Source organism: Camelina sativa, chromosome 16, assembly GCF_000633955.1.
Source record: "Camelina sativa cultivar DH55 chromosome 16, Cs, whole genome shotgun sequence".
Lineage (NCBI taxonomy): Eukaryota > Viridiplantae > Streptophyta > Magnoliopsida > Brassicales > Brassicaceae > Camelina > Camelina sativa.
The window spans coordinates 26615091-26627205 of record NC_025700.1 but is presented as its reverse complement, the minus strand read 5'-3'; the positions used below and the strand labels follow the sequence as shown (position 1 = coordinate 26627205).

The 12115-nt window shown below is 37.2% G+C and overlaps 3 protein-coding genes across 3 annotated transcripts; 1 reads left to right on the top strand and 2 right to left on the bottom strand.

Moving 5' to 3' along the window:
• On the bottom strand, nucleotides 325–3661 carry LOC104752653 (disease resistance protein TAO1-like). The gene is made up of 4 exons (XM_010474846.1): nucleotides 3077–3661; nucleotides 1787–2891; nucleotides 1373–1678; nucleotides 325–1233 (listed from the first exon to the last, which is right to left on the bottom strand). Exons 1-4 carry the CDS (start codon nucleotides 3541–3543, stop codon nucleotides 391–393), a joined length of 2721 nt encoding a protein of 906 aa, XP_010473148.1. The 5' UTR covers nucleotides 3544–3661; the 3' UTR covers nucleotides 325–390.
• Nucleotides 4086–6766, top strand: LOC104752654 (pentatricopeptide repeat-containing protein At2g27610). The gene has a single exon (XM_010474847.2). The coding sequence runs from the start codon at nucleotides 4160–4162 to the stop codon at nucleotides 6737–6739; it is 2580 nt and encodes an 859-aa protein (XP_010473149.1). The 5' UTR covers nucleotides 4086–4159; the 3' UTR covers nucleotides 6740–6766.
• Nucleotides 6742–9837, bottom strand: LOC104752655 (protein SUPPRESSOR OF K(+) TRANSPORT GROWTH DEFECT 1). Its single transcript, XM_010474848.2, has 8 exons — nucleotides 9173–9837; nucleotides 8962–9067; nucleotides 8049–8247; nucleotides 7895–7963; nucleotides 7737–7811; nucleotides 7549–7647; nucleotides 7300–7455; nucleotides 6742–7048 (listed from the first exon to the last, which is right to left on the bottom strand). The coding sequence occupies exons 1-8, from the start codon at nucleotides 9648–9650 to the stop codon at nucleotides 6923–6925; spliced, it is 1308 nt and encodes a 435-aa protein (XP_010473150.1). The 5' UTR covers nucleotides 9651–9837; the 3' UTR covers nucleotides 6742–6922.

Below are 12115 nucleotides of genomic sequence, written 5' to 3'. Positions count from 1 at the left end.
CTCCCCAAGGGAGCACCGTGGCCTAGTAGACCAACGTAACAATTATAAATATATGGTCCATCAATCATATAAATTATCAAAATATACGTGTGGTGTGCATATATATATACACATCAATTTTTATCAGAGCTTATTTTCCCGATTCTATAAAAATATTATTTATAGTACTTCAATCTTATTTGTAAATAAGAAATGTCTACTTTAAAAAAAAAAATTAAATCATAAACAAGACTGCATAAAGTAAATAATAAGAAGATATGAAATTAATCTTAAAATTGCTTTAAAACATTTTATATTAAGAAACAAACAAAAACCTCTAAAATATCTTATATTATGAAACAAAGGGAGTAATTTATGGATAAAAGTAAAACATTTATAAATTAACAGATTTCATGATATTCTATATACTTGGGAAATCATCTCGACCGGTCTCCCCTTCTCTATCTTCCAATCGAGATCCAATTTGTTGAGATTAGTTAAAGTTGTAATAGAATAGGGGAGCTTCTTCAGACTTGAGCATCCACTGAGATTTAGTTCTTGGAGATTAGTGGCATCCTCGATAGAAGAGGTGAGCTCCACAAGACTTGAGCAGTTGCTGAGATTTAATTTCTTGAGATTAGTGACATTCCCAATAGAGGAAGAGAATCCCACCGAAGATGTTCCCTTTTGCTCATGAAGATTAGTGGCATCAACTATAGAGGAGGAGAACCCCACTGAAGATAAGTATCTATACAGATTTGGATTTCGCTCTAGGAAATTAGGCTTTCGCTCTAGGAAACTAGGCTTTCGCTCATGGAGATTAGTGGCATTATTGACTATAGAAGGGAGCCTCCTTAGACTTGAGCATCCACTGAGATCCAAATCTTGGAAATTCTTGGCATTCCACATCAAAGGGTCCTGGTAAGAACTAGAGAAATTGTCCAGATTAAATGTGTTGAGACTAGTGATATTCCAAATACAAGAAGGGAGTTGCACCAGACTTGAGCACTCAACAAGAAATATCTTGAGATTAGGGATATTTTCGATAGAGTTAGGGATAGTCAGCAGGCTTGTGCAATGCTCGATATTCAAAATCAACAGATTGATTGCATTTCCAATTGAAGATGGTAGCTCTATCAACCTTGAGCAGTGACTGATATCTAAACTCAGGAGATTAGTGGCAGTTGAGAGATCAGGAAGCTTCTTCAGGTTTTTGGAATAACTCAAATCCACCCACTTGAGGTTTTGAAGAGGCTGCATGTCCAGACAAGTAAAGGCAACGTACACGTAAATTATTATGTGCTTTACTAATTATTATATTAGTAAACAAATAAAATGATACTGAAACAAAAGAAACATACGCCATCTAAATTTTAATAATATTTTAACTCACTTGAACTCCTTCCCACAGCTTCTTAAGCTTGCTGTAACGCATGTTTAGCTCGACAAGGAACGATGTATTGAAACTAGAAGGCAAACAATTCATTGGAAAATATTCCCAATGTAGTAATCGAAGCTTTGGAGATAGATAATTCAGACTTTGTTGAGAGTGCAATATACAACCATTATAATCTTCAACTTTTCCATGGAATCTTAAGAATTGGAGATTCCACATTCTTTCGAAGCATCTTTCGCTAATATCAAAATCATCGTTGATTTCAGATAAGTCGAGATCCATACCTACAATACTTTTACTACCCTGGATATAATAAGAGTAGAGAAGGTAATGAGTTTACAATTAAACTTAGTTTAGAGAGGGAACAAGGCAATGAATATATATGACTAATTAATATGAAAATTAACTTACCGTTTCCTTAGTGAGTACTTGACAGATCTCTTTAGCATCAACCAAAAATTGGCGTTGTCCAGGTTCTTGAACAGATTGGTTACGAACAATGTCTCTACCTAGTTGTACTAACAGACTAGGCATCTTTATAAATCCACATTCTCGAGATATGAGAGATTTTTCAGCTAATATTTTAAGCCCTTGACTCAAGTCCAAGAATGTATCCGCAAGATAATCTTCAAGTGTCTGTATACTTTTATTGCTGAAAAAGCAAGCTATATAAAGAAATAAATCTTTATCTTCATCGCATAAGGCGTCGTAACTGAATCGTAAAATACTTTGAATATCTTGGTGAAGCCTAGTTCTTAACCTTGGAAGTGCATCGATCCACTCTTGCTTGGACATTCCCCGGAAATAAGAGCCCATTACACTTAATCCCAAGGGGAGTTTCCCGGAAAGTTTTGTAACTTCCCATGCAAGCTCCTCGAAACCATCTCTAATGGACTTTTGCCCAAAAGCATTCAAGCAGAAGATTTGAAGCGCCTCTTCATCAATAGGATAATCCACCTTGTAAATATGATTGATACCATGTGCCTTTAAGAGATTGTGGTCTTGTGTTGTTATGATAATCCGACTTCCATTACCAAACCATTTAGGTTCTTTCGCCATAGCATCTAACTGTACTAACCGATCGACATCATCAAGAACGACAAGCACTTTCTTATCTTTCAACCTTTCCCGTGCCACACCTAAGTGACGTATCTTCAAATCCTTTTGATTTAAGGTTTGAGATAAAAGTTGTTCTTGTAATTGCAACATGAGTGCAAAGTTGTCGCGGTTCTGTACTGTATAGACTCCTTTTATACTCACCATAAATGCAGTATGAGTGAAGTTACTACAAAGTGTTTCATATAAGGCTCTAACGATGGTCGTCTTACCAATACCCGCAGGACCCAAAACCCCTACCATTCTCACTTCATCACATTCTAGGCATAACAAAGACATCATCTTTTCCATGTGAGCTTCAATCCCAACTAAGTCTTCAAAGTGGTTTGATGGGATATAATTATTTAGTGTATTTGAAACGTTTGTCGCAATTTGCTCGATCATGTCCGCTTCATTACACCTAAGAAGCAACAGATTAATGTAAAACCACTTAAGAAAAAAAAAGAGACATACAGATTATTATATTAATAGTCATTTAACCGGTTGTCAATTATATATTATATCAGTCATTATTTAACCGGTTGCAATAATCTAACTATCTTAGAAGGAAAAAAAAAAGTCAAAGTGGAGATCAAAAAGGCTAACCAGTTGCTTGAATGGTAACCAGCAATTATTGCCACTTGGGCCAAAGCATGTCTCCATCTCCTAATGTTCTCTTTTGTTTTACCTTTACAAGTTTTTTTGAAGACTTGTCCAAAATTTCCGGTTTGCTTCTTGACATCAGTTGGATGGACTTTATAGAAAATGGTCATCACCGTTTGATCCAACTCTTTGCTAAAATTCATAATCTCCACCAATTCATTAAGGCACCATGTCGAAGAAGCGTAATTTTCCGAGAGCAAGACGATCAGGATTCTTGATCCTCTAATAGCTTTTACGAGTTCTGGACGGATCGATTTGCTTCTCTCGATACCATTATCATTGAATATGTCGATTCCCTTTGCTTTGAACTCCTTGATAACGTGACTGAGAAAGTCTTTGCGAACATCTGCTCCGTGGAAGCTCGGGAAGACATCTTGTATCCAACTACGAGACGAAGGATCAAGAGCCATGTCATGAATATGATTCAAGATCTTTTGAGTCTTTTTAGAAACCAATCTGCATAATGAAATTAGAGAAGGGAGATAGCAATGTCAAAATGTGAGACGCATAACAACGTTGTGGGGTGAAGTCAACCATAGAAAAAGTCTATTTAGACAACAATTAAAGTCTATTACTAAATTAGAGAGTGGTTGATCTATCAATTATGTATGTACCTTTTCCGTTTCATTTTATAGGATGTTTTAAACATTTTATTTTGTTTCATAATACAAACATTTTATAAATCGTTTTATGCTAATCTAGCAAGTTGACTTGGTCAATAAGGTATGATACCTTAGGTATCTAATGGGCATTAATGAAAACCGAAATATTTTACAAACCAAACTAATCAGAAATCACAAAACCGAAATATCTTACAAACCAATACTAATCAGAAAACACAAAACCAAAATCCTGAAAACCAAACCGAAACAGACCAAAATACGGTTGAAACACTATGAACAGTGTCTAACCAACAAAATATCATTTTTATAATTTTTTTGATAGACTCAACAAAGAGTTGTTTTTTGAACCGCAAATGAATAATTCGAAAACACAAAACAATTTGTTCGTTGTCTTGAAAAGCAAATGCAATTCGCAACGACAATACGGAGACCTAAATCTCTGGAAAAGTTCAAACCCAATCATCGAATTTATTGCTTTGGAGCTTCTTCTTCTTCCTCTCGTTTACATAGTGCGTACAATGTGTTCGACAAAAGTCCTGACCGAGATGGGGAGAGTTATACGAGTTTGCTTTTTGGGTTTTCTCGCGACGGGCGAACTCAGGAAGCAACAAGACTCTTTTTGAATATTCATCGTTTGGGAATGGAGATGGACTGCTCAATATTCTCCTCTGTTATAAAAGTTTCTGCTACTTTGTGTGATGAGCTTTTTGGTAGACAGTTGCATTGTCAGTGTATAAAGTTTGGGTTTTTAGATGATGTGAGTGTGGGAACATCGCTGGTTGATACATATATGAAAGGAAGTAACTTTAAAGATGGAAGGAATGTTTTTGATGAAATGAAGGAGAAAAATGTTGTTACTTGGACTACATTGATAAGCGGGTATGCTCGGAATTCGATGAATGAGGAAGTTTTGACATTGTTTATGAGAATGCAAGGTGAAGGGACTCAGCCGAACTCGTTTACTTACGCAGCTGCTCTTGGAGTTTTGGCTGAAGAAGGAGTGGGCGGGAGGGGAACTCAGGTACACACGGTTGTTGTAAAGAACGGTTTAGATAAAACGATTCCGGTGTCTAATTCTCTGATTAATTTGTATCTCAAGTGTGGGAGTGTTAGAAAAGCTAGAGTTTTGTTTGATAAAACAGAAGTAAAGAGTGTGGTGACTTGGAATAGTATGATTTCAGGATATGCAGGAAACGGGCTTGATTTAGAAGCGTTGGGAATGTTTCACTCTATGAGGCTTAATCATGTGCGGTTATCTGAATCGAGCTTTGCTTCCATTATTAAGCTGTGCGCTAACCTCAAAGAACTGAGGTTCACAGAGCAGCTCCATTGCAGTGTTGTGAAATACGGGTTTGTGTTTGATCAAAATATAAGGACGGCTCTAATGGTGGCTTATAGTAAATGTATGGCGATGGTTGATGCTCTTAGGTTGTTCAAAGAGACAGGATCCCTTGGGAATGTTGTGTCATGGACAGCGATGATTAGTGGTTTTTTGCAGAATGATGGGAAAGAGGAAGCAGTGGATTTGTTTTCGGAAATGAAGAGGAAAGGTGTTAGGCCGAACGAATTCACTTATTCTGTCATTCTCACAGCTCTTCCTGTGATTTCTCCATCAGAGGTCCACGCACAGGTTGTAAAGAGTAACTACGAGAGGTCTTCAACCGTTGGAACTGCTCTTCTAGATGCTTATGTGAAGTTAGGTAAAGTAGATGAGGCTGCAAAAGTTTTTAGTGGTATTGATGATAAAGATATTGTGGCTTGGTCAGCGATGCTTGCAGGATATGCTCAGACCGGAGAGACGGAGGCAGCTATTAAGATGTTCAGCAAGCTCACAAAGGGCGGGGTGAAACCGAATGAGTTTACATTCTCTAGCATCCTTAACGTGTGTGCGGCTACTACCGCGTCTATGGGACAGGGAAAGCAGTTCCACGGGTTTGCTATAAAATCAAGACTAGATAGCTCTTTGTGTGTTAGTAGTGCTCTTCTAACCATGTATGCAAAGAAAGGAAACATCGAGAGTGCGGAAGAAGTCTTTAAGAGGCAGAGAGAGAGAGATCTAGTATCATGGAATTCGATGATCTCTGGGTATGCACAACACGGGCAAGCTATGAAGGCTCTAGAAGTTTTCAAGGAAATGAAGAAGAGAAAGGTGAAAATGGATAGCGTGACATTCGTCGGAGTATTTACTGCTTGTACACATGCTGGGTTAGTAGAAGAAGGCGAAAAGTATTACGATATAATGGTGAGAGAATGCAAGATTGCACCTACAAAGGAGCATAATAGTTGTATGGTGGATTTATACAGCCGAGCCGGGCAACTTGAAAAGGCTATGAAGGTCATAGACAACATGCCAAACCCGGCTAGTTCCACCATTTGGAGAACAATCCTAGCTGCATGTCGTGTGCACAAGAAAACAGAGCTTGGGAGATTAGCTGCAGAGAAGATCATTGCAATGAAACCAGAGGATTCAGCTGCATATGTGCTGTTGTCTAATATGTATGCAGAGGCAGGAGACTGGCAAGAGAGAGCCAAAGTAAGGAAGCTGATGAACGAGAGAAACGTGAAGAAAGAACCTGGTTACAGTTGGATTGAGGTCAAGAACAAGACTCACGCATTCTTGGCAGGTGATCGGTCTCATCCTCGTAAAGATCAGATCTATATGAAGCTAGAAAATTTAAGTACACGGCTGAAAGATTTAGGGTATGAGCCGGATACAAGTTATGTGCTTCAAGACATTGATGATGAGCATAAAGAAGCTGTTCTTGCTCAGCATAGTGAGAGATTAGCTATTGCTTTTGGGTTGCTTGCTACACCAAAGGGATCCCCTCTTTTGATCATTAAGAACCTTAGGGTTTGTGGAGATTGTCATGCAGTCATCAAATTGATTGCAAAGATTGAAAAAAGAGAGATTGTAGTTAGAGATTCAAACCGGTTTCATCACTTTGGCAGTGATGGAGTTTGCTCATGTGGGGACTTTTGGTGAAATAATAAAAAGAAAACATTGTTAACATTTTTTACACGTTTCGAGAAATAAAGCAAATTCAATGTTTTTGGGATGAAATCAAACATGGGTTTGAGATTTGTTTTGCTTCTCAGTACATACATAAGCAGAAAGTCAAAGAGACTAATATGAATATGAGAGGTATTTGATGGAATGTCAAATCTATTAACCCTCTTCTCCAAACTCCTGTGTGAATCTCTCATGGACATCAAGGTCAGACTTGCTCACTGTTGGCCTTTGTCTTGCAAGTACCTTCTCGAAATCTGTTCGGGTGATAGGTGGTGGAATAATCTGTCACATAAATACACAAATCGGTCTTTAGTTTACAGCATCAAAGACTTAACGACTACAAAAATCTCAGTATCATACGACCGAAAGAACTTTTCGAAAATATATTTTTTAAGACCAATAGCATAGCATTGCATTATTTATGCTTCAGATTTTATGTGGCTTCCAGCAGATACATGTAGAGATTCAAAGGATTTAAAAATCAGAGTGAAACACAAGACCTCAATGATATATTTTAAGTTTTTGATGCGTACCTTCTCTGCAAGTCCTTTTGCTGCTAGATCTTGCATTGTAGTCTGGATGGCATCAGGGTGTCTAGGCCCACATGGCATCCATGTACCATCAGGAGACTTGAAAAAGAACATTGCATCTTGCGTTTTACGAACAGGTTCAAACAGAACATCTTTTACCTGCAAGAATCAAAAAGATTCTCAATACAAAGGCTTCTCTATCTATAGCAACATTGAGGACAATAAGAAATAACTCAAGGACAAGTCACGTACACAAACAGCCACATCTGAACCAGAAAACCCTTCTGTCTTTTGGCCTAAATATTCAAAATCAGGTTCAGTTAAATTATGAGGCGTGTCTCCCAAATGGACCTGCATTTACAAAACATATCTCATTAGTAAACTGTTTGGGTCTCCCTTGAATGGTTTTTACTTAAGGAACTCGAAGCAAATGAATATACTTTGAACATGTGCTGCCGAGCCTTGGCCTCTGGAAGAGGAATATAAATACGCTTGTCAAAACGTCTTCGGATAGCCTGAAATCAACATGGTATTACCAAGATAGCATTTAACTGGCAACGAAAATATAGAACCAATATCCTCTTCTGACTTTTTTTACCTGATCAAGAGCATATGGTGTATTGGTTGCTGCAAGCACAAGTACTTTCTCATCATTGTGTCCAACACCCTAAAATGAAAAGAGATGAATAATGAAAAGAAATGTTTCTGCTAAGACTGAATGACAGAAAGTTCAGTTCAGATAAGCTTTGCACCTGCATCTGCACTAGAAGCTCCGTTTTTATACGTCTTGAAGCTTCACTCTCATTTCCTTCTCCACGTGTACCACACAAAGAATCTATCTCATCAACAAATATAATCGATGGGGCACTTTCGCGGGCCATCTCGAAAAGGTTTGATACCAGCTTCTCACTTTCACCCATCCACTTTGAGACCAGGTCTGATGAAGACACGCTGATGGTTGGGAAGTAAAAAGGAAACAACTATTCTTAAGCTATAACGTGTTTCCAAGTATAAACACTGTGAACACAAGATAAGATAGAAAAACAACCAACATGAAGTACCTAGCTAGACATAATCCAAAACCCAAGGCCCTAGCACATGATGATGCTAGCCAAGGAAGTTTTCATCTTTATGATCAAGTATCTCGTGCAACCACCGTTAAAATAAGAATTTGTGGCAACCTTAAACCAACGGATTTGCATGTTTTCCTAATTAATACCACAATCGTCGATTCTCTAATATGCCATATAGATTCAACCAGAGACTATACACTAGCCTTTAAAATCTCGCTTTAATGCTTGTTTATAACATGCACAGATAGCAGAATGTTGTAAATCGATTGCAAGTTGCAACATATAGTAGACTCTGCACATAAGTTACAGAGAAAAATCAACCCTTTCTAACAATTTTCTAAACTGATTTCCTTAACACTACTATCTGAATTTGAAGAAAACACTTAGTTATTAAACGCAAACAAAATCAAAGAACCTAGAAATAACCTTAAGGATTAATTCAAGACCACCCCCTCCTCCAACTAATCCTAAAATACTCCAATACGCCTACATCCCTAACCAAATAATCAAATCCAGGAGCTATAACCAAAGAGCTAAGACACTGCACTAATATACTCATGTAGCTTGAAACACTTTTGGACATATATGTTACCTGAAAAAGGTAGAGTCTGCTTCAGTAGCAACAGCCTTAGCCAAATACGATTTTCCTGTTCCTGGTGGCCCATACAACAAGAAAGCTCTCCATGGCCGCCTCTTTCCTAAATAAGGACACAAACCAAGTTTAATCAATAATACACAGATAAAGGTCACAAATTTATAAAGAGAATGGTTTCAATCTTCAATGAATCGCTCGCTCAAATTACCTGTGAAGAACTGTGGGAACTTAACAGGCAAAATCACAGCTTCCTGCAAAGCTTGTTTAGCACTTTCAAGCCCAGCAACATCTGACCACTTGATGTTAGGCTTCTCCCTAACAATCGCAGAGTTCAACCCAGCTCGAAGCTTCGATTGCTCAGGATCTTCACCATCTTTACCACCGCCTTCTCCATCCTTCGGCTTAGTCTTCGGCCTCGTCGCAACCGCCGCGTCGCCGTTAGATCCCGGACCCGATCCACCTTCATCGAGAACAGCACGGATCTCCTCTGCACGGCGGAGATACTCGGTGAATTTCTGGGTAATAGCTTCTCTGATCTTAGGGTTCTTCTCATACTTGAGATGAGTTTTGAAGTACTCAAGCGCGTTCATGTATAAAGGGAACGCCTTGTTGTAATTCCCAGCATTGTCTTCGTGAACCGCTTGCTTCACGTACTCGATCGCTTGTTCCTTGAAATTGCTGTACATAACTTAGGGTTTTACCAGAAAAAAAAATTTCGAAAAATTGTGTACCTCCTGATTAATTGAATCGGTGATGATGATCAAGGATCGAGAAGGAGCCCTTGAAATCGTAATTTGGAGAATGAGAGAGGGGAAAAAGGGATGGAGAAGAAGAAGAAGGAATGGATTATGCAAATCGATGGAGAAAAAGCCAGATTTGTTGACGACGAAGACGAAAAAGGTCTTGAAAAAACAGCGGAGCGTAGGTTTGCAGAAGAATGAAACGTTGAAGCGTTTTGATGAATGATAAGGAAAACGCTTGCCGTTTTTTTATTATATGCTTATTATTTTTGTCCAACATGATTTGTATTAAAAAACGAAAAAATAAAAATAATCTTGTCATGAACGACTGAACGTACATACATAAACAACTTATACTATCATATGTGTACATTTGTTATTGATTTATTTCTATCAACAGTAAGAACAAAAGTTGCAAATTTTTTTTTTTAACTAATTTATTCTCTTTAATTGTCCCAAAAGTCTGATTATTTAATTTATCAGAACTCACAAATAAAATTAATCAAATTAGGTTAGAATCTAGGCAGTTTTTGGTGTTTTAATTTCTAACATTTAAAAAGTTATAGATTCATCGTCAATTACATATTATTCCTTTAAGATAAGTAAAAGGATTAATGACTTTATTGTAGATTTTATACGAAATGGATAATAAGATGTACAATATTTAAAGCTTAGTTATAAATTATTTATTACAATAGGTAGCCTCAAATATAGATTTTCAATTGAAAAATTAACTACATATCTTCTTTTGAAGTCAGCTACCAGATCGCAGCAGTATATCACGGTATATATTTTCATCTATTTTTCGTTGTTTTTCTACCTCCTGATCGTATGTTTTGATGGTAGCATGACATTGTTCTTTTTCTACGTCTAAATTATATTTTATACCCAATGTAACACCAAAAACTGAAACATCCCTTAATGTCCATATTAGAAACTTGAACATCATTTTATGCACATCTTATTTAGTGATGTTCATGATGGAGAGCAAACCATTTGATATGCTTTGTGGATATATCGATTTTCTTAGTGGATTTTGTCTTTGAATAACTATTAACATTTTTTGTGCAATATAATTTTTAAAAATAATTTCCATAAGACATATAGCTCAACAATTATTATAAATTCCAAATATTCATGTCATTGTTGGGTTCATAAAACATGTCAAATAAATTTTTAAAACTCATAAGACTTCGATATTTGACAACAACAAAAAAAAAATCTAAAGTTCTAAATATATATTGTATTATACGGTGAATAATTAGGATTTAGATATTTTTAGTTTTACATCTCAAAGAATGATTAGATACACTTATCTCACAAATCACATAGCTTAAGAAAGTAGTTGATGAATAAGATCTTTAATACTATATCATAAAGGAAGTTTGAAAATTCATTTTTAATTATATTTGCGTGGGTGATAAAATGATTTTTGAAAAATCAAAAACCATTTTAAATCTGCATCAAGTCAATGGCTTATCTTTGGTTTGTGGTACATGCGGTTCTGCGACTAAACCAAACTAAACCAAACCTCAACCGCCAAATCGGTAAACGCAACGCACGAGCATAGGGCCTACGTGGCAGCGTTTAGGGGACTTTCGTCAACACCCTCATAAGAAAAAAAGGTCAACGCTTTACTCTCTTCCGCCTCGAACTGGACCTGAGAACGAAAAAGAAAATGGGGAAACGAGAGAAAAAACCTAATCGACGTCGCCACAAAGGTGAATTTTCTAATACCAATTCGGGAGAAGATTTCTACGATCAGCACCCGCCGGTTGCTGCCTCCGTCGACGACGAAGAAGATGAAGAAGAAGAAGAAAACTCTGAGGAAGAAGAAGGAAACGAATCATCTGAATTGCCTTCAAAGTTCCTTCTTTACCAACAATCCGTACAGGTAATTTTGCAACTCCCTGTGCTTTTCCCTTTTAGGTTCCATTGAGTGGTTCTTACATCTCTTACAGAGAAAAAAGAAGTACTAAGCTTTTTAAGACATTGTGTTCTGTTTTTTATTTTTGGTGCAGTCACCAAAAGGGGACATAAGCTATTTGCAGAAGTTCTTTCTAATGTATATTGGTGGAAGGCAGCCACTCCATTTCCAAGAAGATTTCTGTGGCACTGCTCTTTTAAGGTAAATCCAATTGTGTCACTGAGTTTTAAAGTATCTATCTTTGAATCCTGTAGTTGGCAAAAGAAATGTTTAATGATTTGATTGTTTGATTTAGTGCGGAGTGGGTGAAGACTGACACAAGACGGACTGCTATAGGGCTAGATTTTGACCTTGAGGCGTTAGAATGGTGCATGGATAACAACATTAGTAAACTTGGTGCTGATGTGTATTCAAGGATGTCGCTTTTACATGGGAATGTTTTGAGCCCTCTTGAGGCTAAGCAAGTGAAATCTAAATCTCATGA